We start from the raw sequence: 20,000 nt of genomic DNA, 5'->3' as shown, positions 1-20,000 counted from the left end.
CATAAAAGAAACCCTACTAGAGCTCAAAAAATACATTGCACTCCACACAATAATAGTGGGAGACCTCAACACCCCACTCTCACCAATGGACAGATCATGGAAACAGAAACAGATCAAGGACACAGTAAAACTAGCAGAGGTTATGAACCAATTGGAATTAGTAGATATCTACAGAACATTTCATCCTAAAACAAAAGAATACACTTTCTTCTCAGCACCTTACAGCACCTTCTCCAAAATTGACCATATACTTGGTAACAAAACAAGCCTCAATAGATATAAGAAGATTGAAATACTCCCATGCATCCTATCAGATCACCATGGTCTAAGACTGGTCTTTAATAACAACAAAGACAACAAAAAGCCCATATACACATGGAAACTAAACAATGCTCTATTAAACGATAGCATGGTCAAAGAAGAAATAAAGAAAGTAATTAAGGATTTTCTAGAATTTGATGAAAATGAAAACAAAACAGACCCAAACCTATGAGATGCAATGAAAGCAGCACTGAGAGGAAAACTCATAGCTCTGAGTGCTTCCAAAAAGAAACTGGAGAGGGCATACACTAGCAACTTGACAGCACAGTTGAAGGCTCTAGAACAAAAGGAAGCAGATACACCCAAGAGGAGTAGACGGCAAGAAATAAATTCAGGGCAGAAAATGACCAAATAGAAACAAAATAAACCATTCAAAGAATCAACAAAACCAAGAGCTGGTTCTTTGAGAAAATTAACAAAATTGATAAACCCTTAGCCAGACTAACTAGAGGGCAAAGAGAGATTATCCAAATTAACAAAATCAGAAAGGAAAGTGGAGACATAATAAATTAAACTGAGGAAATTCAAGAAATCATCACATCCTACTACCAAACCCTATACTCAACAAAGCTGAAAATCTGGAGGAAGTGACTGAATTCCTAGACAGATACCAGATACTAATGCTAAACCAGGACCAGGTAAACCATCTAAATAATCCCATAACACCTAAAGAAATAGAAGCAGTTATCAAAAGCCTCTCAACCAAAAAAAAGCCCAGGTCCAGATGGGTTCAGTGCAGAATTCTATCAGACATTTATTGATGACCTAATACCAATACTCTCCAAACTCTTTCACAAAATAAGAGCCAGATGAAACACTACCTAACTCATTTTTCGAGTCCACAATAACCCTCGTTCATTAACCACACAAAAACCCTACAAGGAAAGAGAACTTCAGACCAATCTCACTTATGAACATTGATGCAAAAATACTCAACAAAATCCTTGCAAACCGAATCCAAGAACACATCAAAACGATCATTCATCATGACCAAGTAGGGTTCATCCCTGGGATGCAGGGATGGTTTAACATAAGGAAATCCATCAATGTAATCCACCATATAAACAAACTCAAAGACCAAAATCACATGGTCATCTCACTAGATGCTGAGAAAGCATTTGACAAAATCCAACATCCCTTCATGTTAAGAGTCCTGGAAAGAACAGGAATCCAAGGTCCATACTTAAACATAATAAAAGCAATATACAGCAAACCAACAGCCAACATCAAACTTAATGGTGGGAAACTTGAAGCAATCCCATAAAATCAGGGACTCGACAAGGCTGCCCACTCTCCCCCTACCTATTCAACATAGTACTGGAAATCCTGGCTGGAGCAATTAGACAGCAAAAGGAGATCAAGGGGATACAAATCGGAAAGGAAGACATAAAAACATCACTCTTTGCCGATGACATGATAGTGTACTTGAGTGACCCCAAAAATTCCACCAGAGAACTCCTACAGCTGATAAACAAGTTCAGCAAAGTGGCTGGATACAAAATTAACTCAAACAAATCAGTAGCCTTCCTATACTCAAAGGACAAACATGTGGAGAAAGAAATTAGGGAAAAGGTACCCTTCACAATCATTACAAAAACTATGAAATACCTTGGTGTGACTCTAACTAAGCAAGTGAAGGACCTATATGACAAGAACTTCAAACCTCTAAAGAAAGAAATTGAGGAGGATCTCAGAAAATGGAAAGATCTTCCATGCTCATGGATTGGAAAAATCAACATCTTAAAAATGGCCATCCTACCAAAAGCAATCTACAGATTCAATGCATTCCCCATCAAAATTCCAACCCAGTTCTTCATGGAATTGGAAAGATCAATGTGCAATTTCATATGGAATAACAAAAGACCTAGAATAGCAAAATCCATCCTCAACAACAAAAAAACAGCTGTGGGAATCACTATCCCTGACCTCCCGCTATATTACAAGGCAATTGTGCTGAAAACTGCATGGTGCTGGTACAGAAATAGGCATGTGGATCAATGGAATAGAATAGAAGATCCAGAAATGAGCCCTCATGTATATGGTCACCTGATTTTTGACAAAGGAGCAGTAAACATTCAATGGAAAAAGGACAGCCTATTCAACAAATGGTGCTGGTCCAACTGGCACTCAGCATGCAAAAGAATGAAAATAGACCCGTTCTTATCTCTTGTACAAAGCTCAAGTAAAGTGGATCAAAGATCTCCACATTAAACCAGATACACATAAACTATTAGATGAGAAAGTAGGGAAAACCTTAGAACACATAGGCACAGGAGAACATTTCCTGAACAAAACACCAATGGCTGAAGCTCTAAGGTCAAAGATTAACAAATGGGACTTAATGAGATTGCAAAGTTTCTGTAAGGCTAAGGACATTGTCAGGAAAACAAAACGGCAGCCAACAGAATGGGAAAAGATCTTTACCAACTCCACATCAGATAGAGGCCTAATATCTAAGGTATACAAAGAACTCAAAAAGCTAGACATTAGAGAATCAAATAACCCTATTAAAAAATGGGGTACAGAGCTAAACAAAATGTTTTCAGTTGAGGAACACCGAATGGCCGAGAAACATCTGAGGAAGTGCTCGACATCCTTAGCCATCAGGGAAATGCAAATCAAAACAACCCTAAGATTCCACCTCACACCAGTCAGATGGGCCAAGATCCAAAACTCAGATGACAGCAGATGCTGGCGAGGCTGCGGAGAAAGAGGAACACTTCTCCACTGTTGGTGGGGTTGCAAGCTAATACAACCACTCTGGAAATCAGTCTGGCGATACCTCAGAAAATTGGATATAGTACTACCTGAAGACCCAGCTATTCCACTTCTGGGCATATACCCCAGAGACACGTTAATACACAACAAAGATATATGCACCACAATGTTCATAGCGGCTCTATTTATAATAGCCAGAAGCTGGAAGGATCCCAGATGTCCTTCAGAAGACGAATGGATACAAAAATTGTGGTACATATACACAATGGAATACTACTCAGCCACCAGAAACAATGACTTAACCAAATTCTTAAGAAAATGGCTGCATCTAGAGAAGATCATCCTGAGTGAGATAACCCAGTCACAAAAGAACAGACATAATATGCAGTCACTGATAGTGGGATGCTAACCCCAGAGGCTTGCACTCCCCCAGAAACAACTCACAGACTGTATGAAGTCCAAGAAATAAACAAAACAAAACAAAACAAAAAAATATTTACAAAACAAGAAAACTTTATCTATTTCCATGTTACATTTTGTTTTACATGTACTTTACGCTCATTGTAACTATTAAGTTTTCAAGGCATACGATCAAACCTTGAAAAAAAATAAAGTACTGAGTAAAAAAATATATTCATATAGTCTTATTTAAAAATTATGTTAAAATCTGAAAAAAGTACTGACAAAAATGTATAATTTTAAGCAAAAAATGTTTAAAATCTGTACATTTATCTTTGTTTTGTAAAATAAAGTTGTTTTTAAAAAAAAAAAAGAAACCAAACGGCAGCCAACAGATTGGGAAAAGATATTTACCAACCCCACATCAGATAGAGGACTAGTATTCAAGGTATACAAAAAACTCAAGAAGCTAGATATCAGAGATGAAACAACCCAATTAAATAATGGGGTACAGAGCTAAACAAAAAGTTCTCAATTGAGGAATATCGAATGGCTGAGAAGCATCTAAGGAAGTGCTCGACATCATTAGCCATCAGGGAAATGAAAATCAAAACAACCCTGAGATTCCACCTCACACCAGTCAGAATGGCTAAGATCAAAAATTCAGATGACAGCAGATACTGGTGAGGTTACAGAGAAAGAGGAACACTTCTCCACTGTTGGTGGGGTTGTAAACTGGTATAACCACTCTGGAAATCAGTCTGGCGATTTCTCAGAAAATTGGACATAGTACTACCTGAAGACCCAGTTATTTCACTTCTGGGCATATATCCCAGAGAAGCTCCAACATACAACAAAGACATATGCACCACAATGTTCTTAGCAGTCCTATTTATGATAGCCAGAAGGTGAAAATAACCCAGATGTCCTTCAGTAGATGAATGGATACAAAAATTGAGGTATATTTGCACAATGGAGTACTACTCAGCTTACAGAAACAACTACTTTATGACATTCTTACGAAAATGGATGCATCTAGAGAATATTATCCTGAGTGAGATAACTCATTCACAAAAGAACAGACATACTATGCAGTCACTGATAATTTGGATAATAACCCCCAGAAAGCTCTGAACACTCCAGAAACAACTCACAGACTATATGAAGTACCAGAAAAAAAAATGAAAATGAAAAACCATTATGCTTAATCTTTACACACCAAGAAAACTTTGACTAATTCTAGGTTACATCTTGTTTTACATGTACTTTATGCTTATTGTAAGTAGTAAGATCTTAATGCATACTATCAAACCTTTAAAAAATCCAACAAAAATGTTTTCATATACTTTTATGCAAAATTGCTTAAAATCTGTACATTTATCTTTGTTTTTTAAAAGAAAGATATTCAATTAAAATACAAAAAAACAAAAAACAGATTTGATCTATGAGTATAGCAGAATATCAATGGTATTTGGTATAATTGTACCTTTTTTCTCCTGTTGTAACTGTCCTCTTCAAGGCTTACTGCCTATATCTGCTAACCTAGACCTAGTCCTGAATGCATCTTACCTCCAGACAATCCAATCTAGGCCTAGAGTGTTTTCAGCTTCTGAGACCACCTGCTGCAAAAGATCACCCTTTTTAGCTTTTTCTAAGTTTTTGTTGGCTGATCAACTCAGATGTTTTGGTTCAAAACTGTTCTTCATGCCAACTGATTCAAACTGGCTTCTTCGACTTCTGACTGAATTGCTCTGCTTGGCCTCAGACTAACTTTAGGAATCTGTTCTCATCTTCTGACTCCTTCTCATTCTCTGGTTCCTTCTCTCTTCACCTGTGTCTAGCTTGTCCCTTTTTATCCTGTCTCTGTAAAACTCTCCCAGTAATACCACCTTCTCCTTCTACCTCTCTCTACAATGCTTTCTTTTTGTTTGTTTTGTTTTTGTTTTTGTTTTTGTTTTTATTGGATATTCTCTGTGTGTGCTAATGGCTGAGCCACACACAACTAGAAACAGGTTTTTTTCAATAAATAACACAATCTTGGGGTTCACAGCATGATCCTGCAACAATTTTATTTTACCCTGGGTTTGTACCTGAATTAGTGTTTGTTTCTCCTTTGCTAGCATGCATAGACCTTCCTATACCAGAGACTCTGGTACTGAGGGGAGAAGGCTCTAGGCACCAGTTCTGCATCTCAGTGAGTTAATGTAGTTATTGTTTTTAGCAATTTGACTGGCAAGGCATTCTTAATATTTCAGTATTCCTTGATCTGTCTGGAATGACTTCATTTTCTCTAATTTGAATTTTGGTACCACTCAAACATTTCTGCATCTTAAAGGCTTTTCTAATAGCTATTCTCAGAGTTGGTAGTATTCCTCTTGACACCCTCCAAGCCCTATCTTCAGCTTGTCATTTCTCTTCTATTTTTCTGTCTGATAAAGAACCTCATTGTGTTCTTAATATTTTTTAATAAAAAGGAGACAAGAAGAAGAACAGAAAGGGAGGACAAAGAAAAAAACAAAGGAAATAGTTGAAATGATCCATTAGAAAGTATATAGAATCACTAGGCATTTTAATCTGTTACCACATTCATTAGATTGTTAATGCTACCAGTGTGGTAATGACTTAAAATTATGAAAAGTAACTCAGAAGACAGATTGCCACAGTTGCTCTTCTAAGGAAGGCTACATTTAATCTATCAACTGCTGATCGCTTCAAGTACTAAAATAGACAATTTCTAAGTTCATGTTGCAATATACTTTTGTTGATCTTTTGTTCTTTTTAAGTATTAATGCATCCTTTATGAAGAGTATTTGATTTTCTTCATTTTTCCCTCTCCAAAGACAGAGAACATAAATCTGGCTACAGTTGTAGAAGTGATTCCTACTTGGCAGTGCTTCGTTTCCATGCTATCTCAAGACAATTTCTAATGAAGAGAAAACATTTCCTTGATAATATACTTTGATGATATTTTGTATTATTATTTAATATACTGCAAAAATATTCTACCTATTTAAAGGTTACTTGGTGATAAAACCTCACAAATATTAAACTGGTTGCTCTTTGCTTTTTAGCTACACCAGATCAAAGTAAACCGCAGTAGATCTTGTCACTTCATTTTTTTTTTAAAGTTTCTACATATTTCAATTAGTTGAGATTTTAGTTGGAGAAACAGAATCAATATACATCTGAGGGAGGTTTTCTCAGATGGGTTATAACTCATAGGAGCCAGGTAGTCCGGTAATGACTGTCTAAAAGCTGCAAATCTTGTAGCTACTTGTAATACACAAAGCTGGATGTCTCAGCTGTTCCTGGGTAGTACTGGAGGGCTAGAAAATTCATAGAGAGCCATTAGTCTTCAGTCCATATTTTGAAAGGCCAAACTAAGCTCTCGTGTTAATAAAGGACAACAGTACTGGACATAGATACATACATTCACCAGTCAGAAGAAAAGGCTGGTAAGCAGTGCTGATTTTTCTCCCTTGGATCTCTTTGTATCTTGGAAAACTTCCACACACTGGAGAAGATGAAGGAACCTCTTCTCCCCTTAGTACATCTTGGAATTGCCCTTACTGACCTACCCAGAGGCATGTTTCTTAGCTGGCTCCAGACCTTATCGGGCTGACAAAATTAACCACAACTCTCTAGTTTTCATCATCTCCACTTCAACACTCAATCATGGTCTTCAAAGGAAAACCATAAAAACTCACAAATTTGGAACCCACTAACTAATTATGTATGGAATTTTAAAAAAAGATTGAATTTGTGAGTGCAGATCTAGGAGGAGTTAGGGAAGCCTAGGGAAAGGATGATCAAAATACATTCTGTGTATGTATGAAATTCTCAAAATATTTTTTAAAACTCAAAAAATGTACATATGCTAGAGAAGAGAGATGAAGTAATTCAAGAATTTTTCAAGAAGCTAATAACCTGTTCTCTTTATTCTGAATACGGAATAAAATTTAATTGCAGTAAAAGTAGTTTATAGTTTGTCAAATTTTTAGTGGAAGTTTTGTTTATAAGGCTGATATTTCATAAACTGAGTCAGTGACATAAAATCTTTTCATGTATTCAAAGCCTGTTTTCTGTCCAATGTGTTTTGTTTAAATGATGTGCACTTCAAAAAAGAATTGAAAATAAAGAGATATGGGGCTGGAAAGATGACTTAGTGATTTAAAAGCACTGGTTATTCTTGCAGAGGACCTAAATTCAATCCCTAGCACCCATAACAACCAGTAACTGAACTTCCTGGGAATCTCACACCCTCTCTGGCTTTCACAAGCACACATGTAGGCAAGCACCATAAACACAACAGAATTCTCTAAAGTAAACAAAGGGACAATATCATCATGTACAACGGCTGTAGATTTTTGAACAACTGTTGTCTTGTTTTTTAATTCCAACTCCTCTAGTCTTGGTGTCATATGCCTATAATCCCAGCACTCAGGAGTCACAAGCAGGTGGATCACTGGAGTTCAAGGCCAGCCTAGTTATATAATGGATCGTGTCTCAAAAAATTAAAAACAATTTACTCAGTTCCTATATATAATTGGCAAAACTACAACCTCTAACTAGGATCATCCTTGCCATTTTAATTCATGCATGCCTATTAAAATGATTCTTTAAGAACCTGAACATTCTGGAATGCAGAGTGGGAAAAAAAGAGGATTATTTTTGGCTTAGGCAGTTTATGTTGGAGTGGTCATTTTTTATAAGTATTAGAAATTTAAATGTGACCTCAGTTTTTCTCATATTATTAACTAACCCACTTGAAATTGATAATACATCCTAATACTCTGTAAGATACTTGTTACCAAAGCAGATTACAAAGACACAGATTGCACAATGAAAGTTCTTTCAGATGCTCAGCTGAAGTTAACATAAGGAAAAGCAGATCCTTCCTTTGGCCTTAAACAGATCTGGGCTTTGCACTTGAAGTAACAAAATTCCAAGGCTGGGTTCTTTGAGAAGTAGGTCAGAACATAATAAATGATGATGTATAAAAGTAAAGAATGTGCTGCTTAGTTGGATTTAAAGGAACATGAGTTTCATACCAGCTTTATCAAGTATATTAATAAAAGAAATATAACCAGTGATTTATTATAATAACTTGTAATTTGTATGTATATGTGTATATAGGGTTATGCACATGAGTGCAAGTACCCAAGGGGATCAGAGCCATTGGGTTCTCTGGGACTAGAGTTACAGGCAGTGGTGAGCCTGATGTGCACGCTGAGAATGGAACTCAGGTCCTCTACAAAAGCAATGTATTTAACCCTCAGCCCATCTCTCCAGCCCCTTACTATTATTTTTATATCTTCTATTAAAATAAACTTTTTACTTCAATGTTAGTTTTTTGTTGGTTAGCTTTTTGCCCTTTGTATGTTTTATTGATTGGGTTTTTTCAGACAGACTGCTACGGTGGAAGTCCCAGCTGGCCTAGAACTCACTATTTAGACCAGGCTGGCCTCAAACTTACAGAAATCCACCTGCCTCTGCCTTCTAAGTGCTGGAATTAAAGGTGTGCACAACCACACCCAGCTAAGGTCACCTTTTGTTCTATATCCAAATTACCTTCTGAGAAACACTTGGCTAATAAAGAAGCTACTCATACTGTGTTTTCTTCTCTGAAAAATGAGCCCTCAGCTTTCTAGCTCTCAAATATTAGTTTAATAAGGTACATTCACTCACTGATTACGTTTTTCTTATTTACAGAGCTTCCATATGGCTGGGAGAAAATAGAGGACCCTCAGTATGGAACATACTATGTTGAGTAAGTTTGTTATTTGAGTTAATAGTCTTCCAAATGTTTTCCTTTTCCATATAGCTCTAGGGAATTCTAAATGTGGCACTTTATGTTTCTGTGACCCAATTTGCTGGTTATTTTAACTAGAGGAAGGAACCCATTTTGCACTGACTTTTAGCTTTCCAGAAGTTGCCTTCGAGTTTCTCAATTCAAAACATAAGAGAGAGGGTACCCCAAGTCCTCCAAGGGAAAAGGAGATTACTTAAGCCAGGGTTTCAAGATAAGCCTAAAAATGGAGAAGGACCCATCTCAATGGAAACAAGAGAAGGGAAAGGGAACAAGGATGAGTAGGAAGGAAAGGGCAGTAAAGGAAATAGAAAACTGTGGTGATGACTAATGGCTGCAGAAGCTATCCTCGTTACTGCATTTTTCATAGAGGTAGGCAGTAAGTGGACCCTGGGTAAGTGAACTCTTGTGGTCTTTTGAATCACTGCCATTGTGTACTTTCAAATGCAATTAAAAGACCTTAAAGTCATTGCCATATACTAATCTAAAGTTTAGAGGTATATACTTAAAGGTGTGTTCTCTTTTAAGGAGTTGTGAAAAGTGTATTATTCTTTCAAGGAATGAAGGTTGCTTTTAATGTGACTGTATAAAACAGAGACAGAAACTGTATAAACAGAGACAGGAACTGTATAAAATAGAGAAACTGTATAAACAGAGATAGAAACAGTATAAAACAGAGACAGGAACTGTATAAAATAGAGAAACTGTATAAAAGAAGACAAACAGTATAAAACAGAGACAGGAACTGTATAAACAGAGATAGGAACTATATATAACACAGAGAAACTGTATAAACAGACAGGAGATATATACACAGAGATAGTGTAAGACCCAAACTGAGTCTTATCTACCTAGAGGCTCCCATGGATGAGATAAGAGATCGAGGATCGATGCAAAAGCAAGAGGTTTATTAGTCCAGTGCACTGGAGAGGCCTACATCCAGAGGAGAGGCAACCCCAAACTTCCTGTTAGTACAGTTTTTATACATTTTGTAAAGGACAGGTTATTGGCATGTAATCATTGGTTGGAGTTATTTGACTTTTATGGTGATTGGCTGCTATCAACTTGAGCCATGTTGGGCTTCTTTGCCCATACTCCAGGGGCTAAGCTGTGCTGGGATTTCCTGACCCTCACTCCAGAGCCTAAACTGTGCCGGAATAGGGGCTGGTATCTAGATAAGATTGGGACATTTCTTCCTGGGAGGGAGAGCTACTTGGTGCCCTGGAGATATTCCAGAGACTATGGCTAGAGAAGATTGAAGCATTCTTTCTTGGAGGGGAGGATTACTTGGCGCCTTGAGGCTGGTGGAAAATTATTAGTCTTTTCTTTTCATAGGATAAACTATAAACAGAGACAGGAACTGTATAAACACACAGGAACTGTGTATAACACACAGGAACTGTATAAACAGACAGGAACTATACAGACAGGAACTGTATAAGCAGACAGGAACGCCACACAGTTGTGACCATCTTCACTTCTGAGCTTTCTTTCTCCTTTATATAATTACTACATTGTTCAGACCACTGGAGTTGCCTACTTTCCAGATACTGCAGATAACAATTTTAACCTTAGGTGTTGATGTAGGAAATATATTAAAAACTTCAATGTTACCTGGGTATTTGGAGGAATGAGGGTTCTCTATTTTCTCCCAGCCATAAGGAAGTTCTGTAAATAAAAGTGAATTTACCTTATGCTACATACTGTGATCTGTGAGATTGTATTATTTCCTGGAAAAAAAAATGTTTTTAATTGTAGTGTGACTCAGCCTTAAAATCAACCATAGGTGATGGGGGGGGTGTGGACAACAAGCAACCAGATGAGAGAAAGTAAACATAGGATTATTAAGAAAATCATAGCGAGTACAAGGGATTTTGGGGGATGGACGGAGAGAGATGCACAGGAAGTGGAAGGGAGGGACATTCCATTTGAAGTTTTCTGAGACCATGTGAGAGAGACATTCATTCTGGGGTGAGTGCTGAGGAAAAAGGTTGGCTGGGTGCTTTCTCTGCCTCTCTGAGCTAGCAGGCCTTCACCCCAGCATCTGGGTCCTGAGTCTTTATTGGTAAAAATCAAACAATTGAATTTTGTTAGGAAGAAAACAACCTTATTTAACTAATGCTTGAGAGTTAGAAAGCTGAGGGTGCGTTTTTCAGAGACTAAGCACAGTTAAAGTTCCAGTGGCTTCTTCATTAGCCAAGTGTATCTCAGTAGGTAATTAGGATACAAGAGTAGGAGCTAACATTAATGACCTTATATGCAAAAGTTAAAAAAAAAACTTCTAATTTTATGATTAATTGTCAATACTAGTAGTTGTAAACCAATGCCATTTTCTGGTAATTATCCCTAAAGTAAATAACTTTGTCCCTCACCCATTGTGTTACTGCATCTCTGAGATTCTTGAAGTGACTTCTTAAAAGCCAGTGTTTATCCTAAAAGAACATAGAGTTATCTCTGTGTGTGCTTTGCTTCTACTGTTTTGCTTCTTTTGACGGTCTTTACTAATTTTGTTTCCATTGTGTTATTTCACATGTTGCTAGTTGTAGTATGATATGCAAAGTACTCAGCAGCTCTTCTGGTATTTTACTTTTTCTGAGGCATGTGTAGTTGAAGGAAGAAATTTGTTTTCAAGTCAGAGGCAGATTTGGAGGCCGACTGAAAGGGTTATTTGGGGTTTTTCTTCCCCTTGCAGTTTAGCCTGTTTAAACTGGGCTTCAATCAACTATTATCTGCCAGGGACACTGCTGAATGTTTCTGAGACAACGGTTCTCATTATTTCTCATTCCAAGTGAATTTGAATACATGGTCAAGAGGTGAAAGTCCTTTGCCTGTTATAAAATCTCTAGCTGAATGACCTGTTTCCCATTAACCAAGGAAACAGCACTGAAGCAGTTTTAAGGCACACCCTGAAGTGGCCCAGTCCTCATTGTCAGGGAGGTGTGTGAGACCAGCTGAGATACAAGTGACAGCAGCATGGCTGCTCTCAGAACAAGCTCATTTACAGGAGGATAATTCATTAGCTTTACAAGAGCCGACTGGACTCAAGATGCACATTAGTGTGGAGTCAGCTGTGCTACAGAGTGTGGCTTCAGTCCCAGATTAACTGGGTTTTGAATTTCAACTGTGGTAATCTGCAGTGAGCCTACTGATGGAGATAAAGAGCTGTTACTTGAATGGCTATTCTTTGGCACTTTTAGATTGTCAGACCAGATGGCACCATGATTACTTTTGGCACGGATCTTGTAGTAGTAACACTAGCTGCCGTGGTGATTTTTCCATCTTTGTGTGTGTGTGTTAGTATTTATTTTAGAAGATGAGATTCTGAAATGGATCTTTTAAAAAAAATGTTCTAGAATTTAATGGCAGGCCTCCTATAGAAATATTTCATTTTAGCAATAGGCTATAGGGCATGGCACAGTATGCTTAAAAGGTCAGACAACTCACAGTAGACTGTTCTCTTCTTCCACCATGTTAGTCCTTGGGATCAGTGGCAAGCACCTTTGTCAACTGAGCTATCTCAATAGACAAGAAATATCTTCATGTTGAGAAATATTGTCCTCATTGTATTGCATTAAGAATTGTAACACACTTAGGCAACAATCAAAAGATATGTCTGATTTCATATCTTAATATTTTTATGAATTTATTGAGATGAATTTTTAAACTAGGTATTGAACAAAATTGTAATGCAGATGACATTGAAAATTAAATATTAGGTAATAATCACGCATATCTAGCTGCATTATGAACTTTCTGCTGATGATCTATAATATTCTCCCATACTCATGAAGTTCTTTGCTTAGAGGGTATCCTTACTGCATGATTAAACAAATAAATTCATTCATCTTAATATGTGCTTATAAATAGCACAGTGAAGAGTACTTCACTAGTTCTGTATGGAGGGTGGCTTTTTAATGTCATCTGATGTAGTAGACACAATGAATTCCTCCACTAAACCTTACATTCTTTTATCTAAGAGCTTTCACTTACATGTCCCTACTCTCTTCTTGCACACATCACAAAGGATAGAAATACAAATCACTATTTTGTTGTTGCTGTTCTTAACCCAGTGTGGCTAAATCATTCTAGCTGATGATATAAAAGGCAGCCAGAGTTATTCCTTGCACAGGATTGTTTTGTTCTAAAGACTTATCTTTAGGGTTTTTTTTTTCTTGAGAATGCTAAGATTTTCATATGTTGAAAGTTAAGATGCACTAGAGTAGGACTGGAGCAATGGTTCATTAGTGGAGTACATGAACTGCTCTTTCAAGATGACCTGGTGCACCACAGCTTCCTGTAACTCGAGCTCTGTGAGATCCAGTGCTCACCTCTGCCCTCTGAGGGCATCAGCACACACATGATGCACACCAAACACATAAAGTCCAAAGGACAGAGAAGAGTAACATCCTTTGCTATAATAGTTGCTTGTTTTATTATGGTTCTCCTTTCCTTATTTTTGCCATTAATAGCACATGATGCAAAGGAAACATTATTTGTGTTTGTTTATATAGATAGAGATTGTATAATAATTGATCTGTATAAAGATAATCATATCCTGAAATTCTCATGGTTTGATGTTTAATTGTTGTTGTTTGATAATTTCTTTCTTTTTTATAGTTTAATGTATTTTAATAGCAAACTTACAGGAACAGCACAGAAGACAGACAACATTAAAAACATGCACTTGCATGTAGGACAACTCAGTCAGAAAAGTCTAGTGAATGGATGGAATCTATTGGATGATAAAAACGTTACAAACACCATTTAGTTGCTGTCAATAAGAAATTTACTTATTTTTAAAAAATCCAAATCCTGGCGTTGTCCAGAAAATTATTTAACAGGTTTATTTATAATTGTTATAAAGTTGAACTGTTGAATTGTGTTCACTGAAACATTTTGCTTGCATTAATGCTTTATATCTTGCATTTATATTAAAAATTCACACACAAATGAATGTGGAGAAACTGCCAGTACCTGATTCTGTCCCCTATTTCCACTCGAAATCATATACTTAGGTACCTTTGACCCCCATGAAAAAAATATCTAACATTCAGAACTACTGATAACAGGAAGAGGAAAAAAAATTTTTGAGAATGAAATGTTTCCCCTCATAGTGGACTCTTAAGCACGTTCCCCGCGTATGCGGCGTGCTAGCTGGATATCTTTTGGCATAATTGTTACACGTTTGGCACGGATAACACACAGGTTGGTATCTTTAAAAAGGCCAACCAGATAGGCCTCACTTGCCTCCTGCAAAGCACCAATAGCTGCGCTCTGGAAGCGCAGGTCTGTTTTGAAGTCCTGAGCAATTTCTCGCACCGGACGCTGAAAGGGGAGCTTGCGAATCAGAAGTTCAGTGGACTTCTGATAGCGTCTGATTTCACAGACTGCCACAGCGTCAGGCCTGTAACGATAAGGTTTATTCACCCCTCCAGCAGAGGGCGCACTCTTGCGAGCAGCTTTTGTAGCCAATTGTTTCCTGGGTGCTTTACCACCGGTGGCAGTAGGTTTTGTACGAGCCATGGTATGGGCACCTCCTTACTTACCCCCTTCTTCTTCGGCTGGAGCTCAGCAAGCGAGAGGCGGCATCGCTGGCTTTAGAGAGTGGAGGCTGCGAACACAATTCTGTTTGGTAATTTCTTGTTAAAGCAGATTTTAGTGGAAACATCATTTGGCTTAAATATCTTTGCACTGTTACATGGTAGAATATGATCCCTCAGCCTCTGAATTATGCCTCATCATGATTTAAAACATCATTTTTAGTTTTTATTTCTTTTGCCACAACACAATTTTAAGTTACTATCATAAGTGGCTTGCCATACAGTCAGTGCTGTAGTGCCGTGTACCATGTAGAAGGTGCCTGCAGATTCCTGAAGACTGTTGGGTAATCGCCCGCCCCAAGGCTCCCTTTATTTTTCTGCTTTTCTTCAGTTTTAAGCTTTAAAGATTCAGTTGTGAATATACTCAGTCACAGTGGTCCACTAAATTTATGTTACATTTATTTAACCAATTTATTATGTAATTGTGAAGAAATTAAAGTGCAAAACCAGAATTGTTCTGCAATATGAGAAAAAAAAGTCATTTTCCCCCCAGTGGTGCTGAAGTGGTAATGAAGTAATGCACTGAGGTAATGCTGTAGAGATGTTACACTCCGGACAGTCTCAAGAGTAGCTTGATTTATTTTCAAGAAACTTAGATTCCTGTGTTGTTAATTGCCTTAGAAAAGATTAGCTGACCAGTACTTTGATTGTGGCAGGAAGAGAATTCCTAATGTACTTTTGTAAACTGTTGTTCGATAGGTGGGTTTGTGGAGAAGTCCTAATCTAAGTCTCAGCACCTTTGACATCTAGTCATCCTCTGGTCTTCCTGCTATCTCTCTCAGCCTTTCTGCTTCATTCCTAAAGAATTCCTCCTTAGCCTTCATGATGGAGTAGCACCATGTTTTATTTAGAAAAACAAATAGAACTCTTTTATCTAAACCTGAACTGCACATTTCTCTATATTTTACAGTCACCTCAACCAGAAAACTCAGTTTGAAAATCCAGTGGAGGAAGCCAAAAGGAAGAAGCAGATAGGACAGACTGAAATTCATTCCACAAAAACAGGTAGAACATATTTGTTCATTTTAGTAAAATGTGAAATATTTATGGTGCGTTAAAAAATGAATTTGAACCTTTTATTGCTAAATCTTTGAAGTTCAACAAAGAAAGCTTTGCCTCTGTGAAAGATATAAATAATATTTTTTACGAAATAATATGAGCATTGTGAGAATACTAAGATGTTTGTCATGACTAAATAAAATATAAAATTGTATGGATTTGAGGTTTGATTTTTAAAGATTAAGTTGTTTCTTCATGTTTGAAGTAGGCTCAGTATTAGCTCTGTAGTTCATTATAGCCTCTGAGCTAACTACTTAAGTCAAATATGTAGATTTAATCTTCAAGATTCTCCACCAATCAGCAGTAATCAGTGCTAAGTAAATCTACCAGACCATTGCCCTAGTTTATTGGTGTTACACTCCCTTGTCTCCTTCCTTTCTTTTGTGTGTCATTATAGCCAGTCATCTCTGCTTATGTTGTAGAATTCAGTATGACCCACTTCTTTTGTCTGTGAAAAATATAGTTTTCTTCTAGTTTCTCTTCAAAACATAGGTACCTTCCTTAAGTTTTACATGTAGTCTAGCAGACATGTTCAGTTTAATAGATAATTATGAGCACTTCTCATATGTCCCATGCTTCGCTGGTCATTATAAGTTCAAAAATGTTTGAGAGTAAGTCAGTTCTTATCCCCAGGAATTCATAGTCTGATAGATACTGGTCATAACATGTAATGAGAAGTGTCATTTAGAATAGTGGTTAAATGTGTGGCTAAAGAGGTATGAACCTCACTGTGGAACCTTGGTTAAGTTCCCTAAAATCTTGACACCTCTGTTTTCTCATCTTTAAATAAGAATGATACCCTTCTCTGGCCATGTGTTCCTCTTGAAGATGTCTCAGGAGGAGGGTACTTTTATATTAATGTGTATATAAGTAAATATAAAGTGCCTATAGTATAAGGAATTGTTATGTGGTGGTGATCAATAAATGATAACTTTCATCATGATAAATGAGTATGGAGTCACCTTTTATCTGATGACAGTACATTCCAAGACTACCAGTAGATGCCTGAAGTTGTATAGAGCATTAAACTTTACATACACTGTGTTTCCTGTGTATACATACCTCTGATAAATTTAACTTTTAAAAAAGACAGGTGTTTTAAATTTTATGTGCAAGTGTGTCTATGCAGCACATATGTGCAGTTCTATTGTGAGCCACCATGTGGATGCTGGAAAGTAAACCCAGGTCCTCTGCAAGAGTGCATAGAGCTCTTAACCACCGATCCATCTCTAACCCCTAACCTTTTCACCTAATGAAACTCTTTAGAATTTCTGTTTGATATGTCCAGATCACACTACTCTTATGCCTTGGTGCTATCTTCAAGTAAAACAAAGATTACTTGGATATAGGTACTTTGATCTGAAAACCAAATGGCTAATGAGCAGCTGCCAAATGGTAGTATGTACAGCAGAGATTCCTGGGTGCAAGGACGATTTGTGTACCAGATAAAATGAGCCAAGATAGCACAGATTTCACCTTACCTCTCAGCAGGATACAATGTAAACCTTATAGTTTATTTCCAGTCAGTATTTTCAGGATTTGTCTGACTGTAAATAACTGAAACTACAGGCTGAATGGAGGGAGACTACTGTAGTGACGTCTGGTGAGGGAAAGCACAGAGACAGCAGTGGAGCAGAGACAAAGTGGATGACAGGAAATCTTACAAAGATGTTATTGATGACTGCTTTCCTTCCTGCCCCCCAATGATTTAGTTTATTAACTTAAATTTTAACAGTTCTGTACCTTCAAAGTTTCTGAGATTTCCTTTCCTTTAGGGTTTTTTATTGTTGTTATTTTTATTTAAGTTATACAAACATATTGAAGATTGACTGTATATAGTTTATTCAGTATAATTTTTATTTTTAAATCTGATTCTTATTTTGACCCAGATGTAGAAAGAGCACACTTTACTCGGGACCCATCCCAACTTAAAGGTGTCCTTGTTCGAGCATCGCTGAAGAAAAGCACAATGGGCTTTGGTTTTACCATTATTGGTGGAGACAGGCCTGATGAGTTTCTACAAGTAAAAAATGTGCTCAAAGATGGTCCTGCTGCTCAGGATGGGAAAATTGCACCAGGTAAAAAGGTTGTCAGAGTTACTAGAAGAGTAGTGATACACTAAAAAAATTAGGGCAAAAAGGAGTGGGGGGGGGGGCTATATCATTGAAAGCTTCAGGTTCCTGTATTGAAATAGTTCATCCCCAAATTAAATACTTTGCTAGTTTGAAGACTGATTATATTTATAATAAGAAACTAATAGAGAAAACATTTACTTAGCATTTGGTTTTGTATAATTTTTAGATAATACTTTGGTTGTAAGAAACAATATTTGATAGTCATCTTAGAAGATTATTTGATTGTTTAATAGAGTACTTGAAAAGAATTCTTGTATATAGTGGATATTTGCCTGCATATATGTATGTGTTCTGTGTATGTGCTTGAAATGCAAAGAAGCCAGATGAGGGCAATATTCCCTGAGAGCGGAGTTAGAGACACTGTGAGCTGCTGTGTGGCTGCTGGGAATTCAACATGGGTCCTCTGGAGGGGCAGCCAGTCCTCTTGAGAGCTGAGCCATCTCTCCAGCCCCACTGTTTTCAACACCATGTGTTCTGACTGTTTGAAGTCTCAGTGCAATAAGAACAAATTAAAAGTACCTTTATTTGTCAGTAACCTTTTAAAGTAATTATATGAAATAAAAGCAAGTAGATGAGATAATGAAGTTTTATTTTATTTTGTTGTTGGATACCTATTTTCAAAATCAAGGTGCTACTTTAAAAAATTAGCAACTGTTGAAATTCTGTGGAATTATTCTATAAAATGAGCATAATATTATAAAAGAGGAGGATAAAATTAAATCTTATAAGAATTAATTAATCTCACCTTCCAGTATCTTAAAAAATATAGTCCTTGCTTATCTTGATTTTGTTGTTGCTGCTGCTTTCATTATTTGGAATCAAACAAACAAAAAATCTACAGAAAAGATCCTAAAGTAAAACAGATGATGAGCTAGTGTCATTCTAATCTTCCTTTTTTAAAAAAAAATTCAAATGAACTTAAGAGTCATTTAAGAATAACATGTTTATACTAGTAGCCTGTAGAGTGTGTGCTAAATACCCACACTTCCCTGAGTTTTAAATAGCCACTTAGTAATGACTCAGAAAGCACACTAACAATTACAATAAAACTTGGAGGGCTTTTAAACGATAGGCTTTAATGTTGAGATTATAACACTTTGATGTTAAGATAATTAATCATTTGACATTTAGGAGATGTCTCAGTGGTTAAAAGCACTTGCTGGTCTTTCAGCGAGCCCAGGTTGCTCACTTCCCAGTAGCTGACAACTCTCTGTAACTCCAGCTTTAGGGAACCCAACACCCTGTCCTGTTCTCTGTCTGTATTGCACACCTCTCTCTCTCTCTCTCTCTCTCTCTCTCTCTCTCTCTCTCTCTCTCTCTCTCTCTCTCTCTCTCTCACACACACACACACACACACAGAACAAATAAATGAGAATATTAAAAACAAATCTGTTTTAAAATTATTCATTTTATGTATATGAGGACACTGTCTTATTTTTGTTAATCATTTTATTTGTTTACATTTCAAATGATATTTCTCTTCCCGGTTACCCCTCCACAACCCCCCTCCCCCTCCCCTTTGCCTCTCTGAGCGTATTCTTCCACCCATTCACCCAGTCCCACCTCACCCCTCTAGCATCCACCTTCACTAAGGCATCAACCCTCCACAGAACCAAGGGTCTCCTTTCCCATTGATGTCACTTAAGGCCATTCTCTGCTACATATGTATCAGGAGCCATGGATCCCTCCATGTATGCTCTTTGGTTGGTGGTGGTTTAGTGTCTGGGAGCTCTAGGTGGTCTGGTTACTTGATATTGTTCTTTCTATGGAGTTGCAATCCCCTTCAGCTCCTTCAGTCCTTCCCCTAGCTCTTCCATTGGGGTTCCCAGGCTTAGTGCAATGGTTGGTTGTGCATATCTGCATCTGTATTGGTCAGGTGCTGGTAGAACCTCTCAGAGAACAACCATACCAGGCTCCTGTCATCAAGTGCATTTTGGCATCAGCAATAGTGTTGGGTTT

General features: G+C 37.3%; 2 protein-coding genes across 3 annotated transcripts in view; one reads left to right on the top strand and one right to left on the bottom strand.

The window, feature by feature from the left end:
- MAGI3 (membrane associated guanylate kinase, WW and PDZ domain containing 3) overlaps nucleotides 1-20,000 on the top strand; it is a 230,552-nt gene that overhangs the window by 174,000 nt on the left and 36,552 nt on the right. For both annotated transcript variants that reach the window (XM_080915746.1, XM_080915747.1), the window contains exons 7-9: nucleotides 9,151-9,208; nucleotides 15,758-15,852; nucleotides 17,796-17,984. In XM_080915746.1, coding sequence (XP_080771872.1) covers nucleotides 9,151-9,208; nucleotides 15,758-15,852; nucleotides 17,796-17,984 — 342 coding nt within the window. The remainder of the gene's footprint in view (nucleotides 1-9,150; nucleotides 9,209-15,757; nucleotides 15,853-17,795; nucleotides 17,985-20,000) is intronic.
- Nucleotides 14,369-14,770, bottom strand: LOC308419880 (histone H3.3A-like; the record flags this gene model as incomplete). The annotated part of the gene is made up of 1 exon (XM_080915749.1): nucleotides 14,369-14,770. The coding sequence occupies one exon, from the start codon at nucleotides 14,768-14,770 to the stop codon at nucleotides 14,369-14,371; it is 402 nt and encodes a 133-aa protein (XP_080771875.1).

Source organism: Micromys minutus (assembly GCF_963924665.1).
Source record: "Micromys minutus genome assembly, chromosome: 4".
NCBI lineage: Eukaryota > Metazoa > Chordata > Mammalia > Rodentia > Muridae > Micromys > Micromys minutus.
Note: the sequence above shows the minus strand (reverse complement) of the source record. Positions and strands in the feature narration are given on the sequence as shown.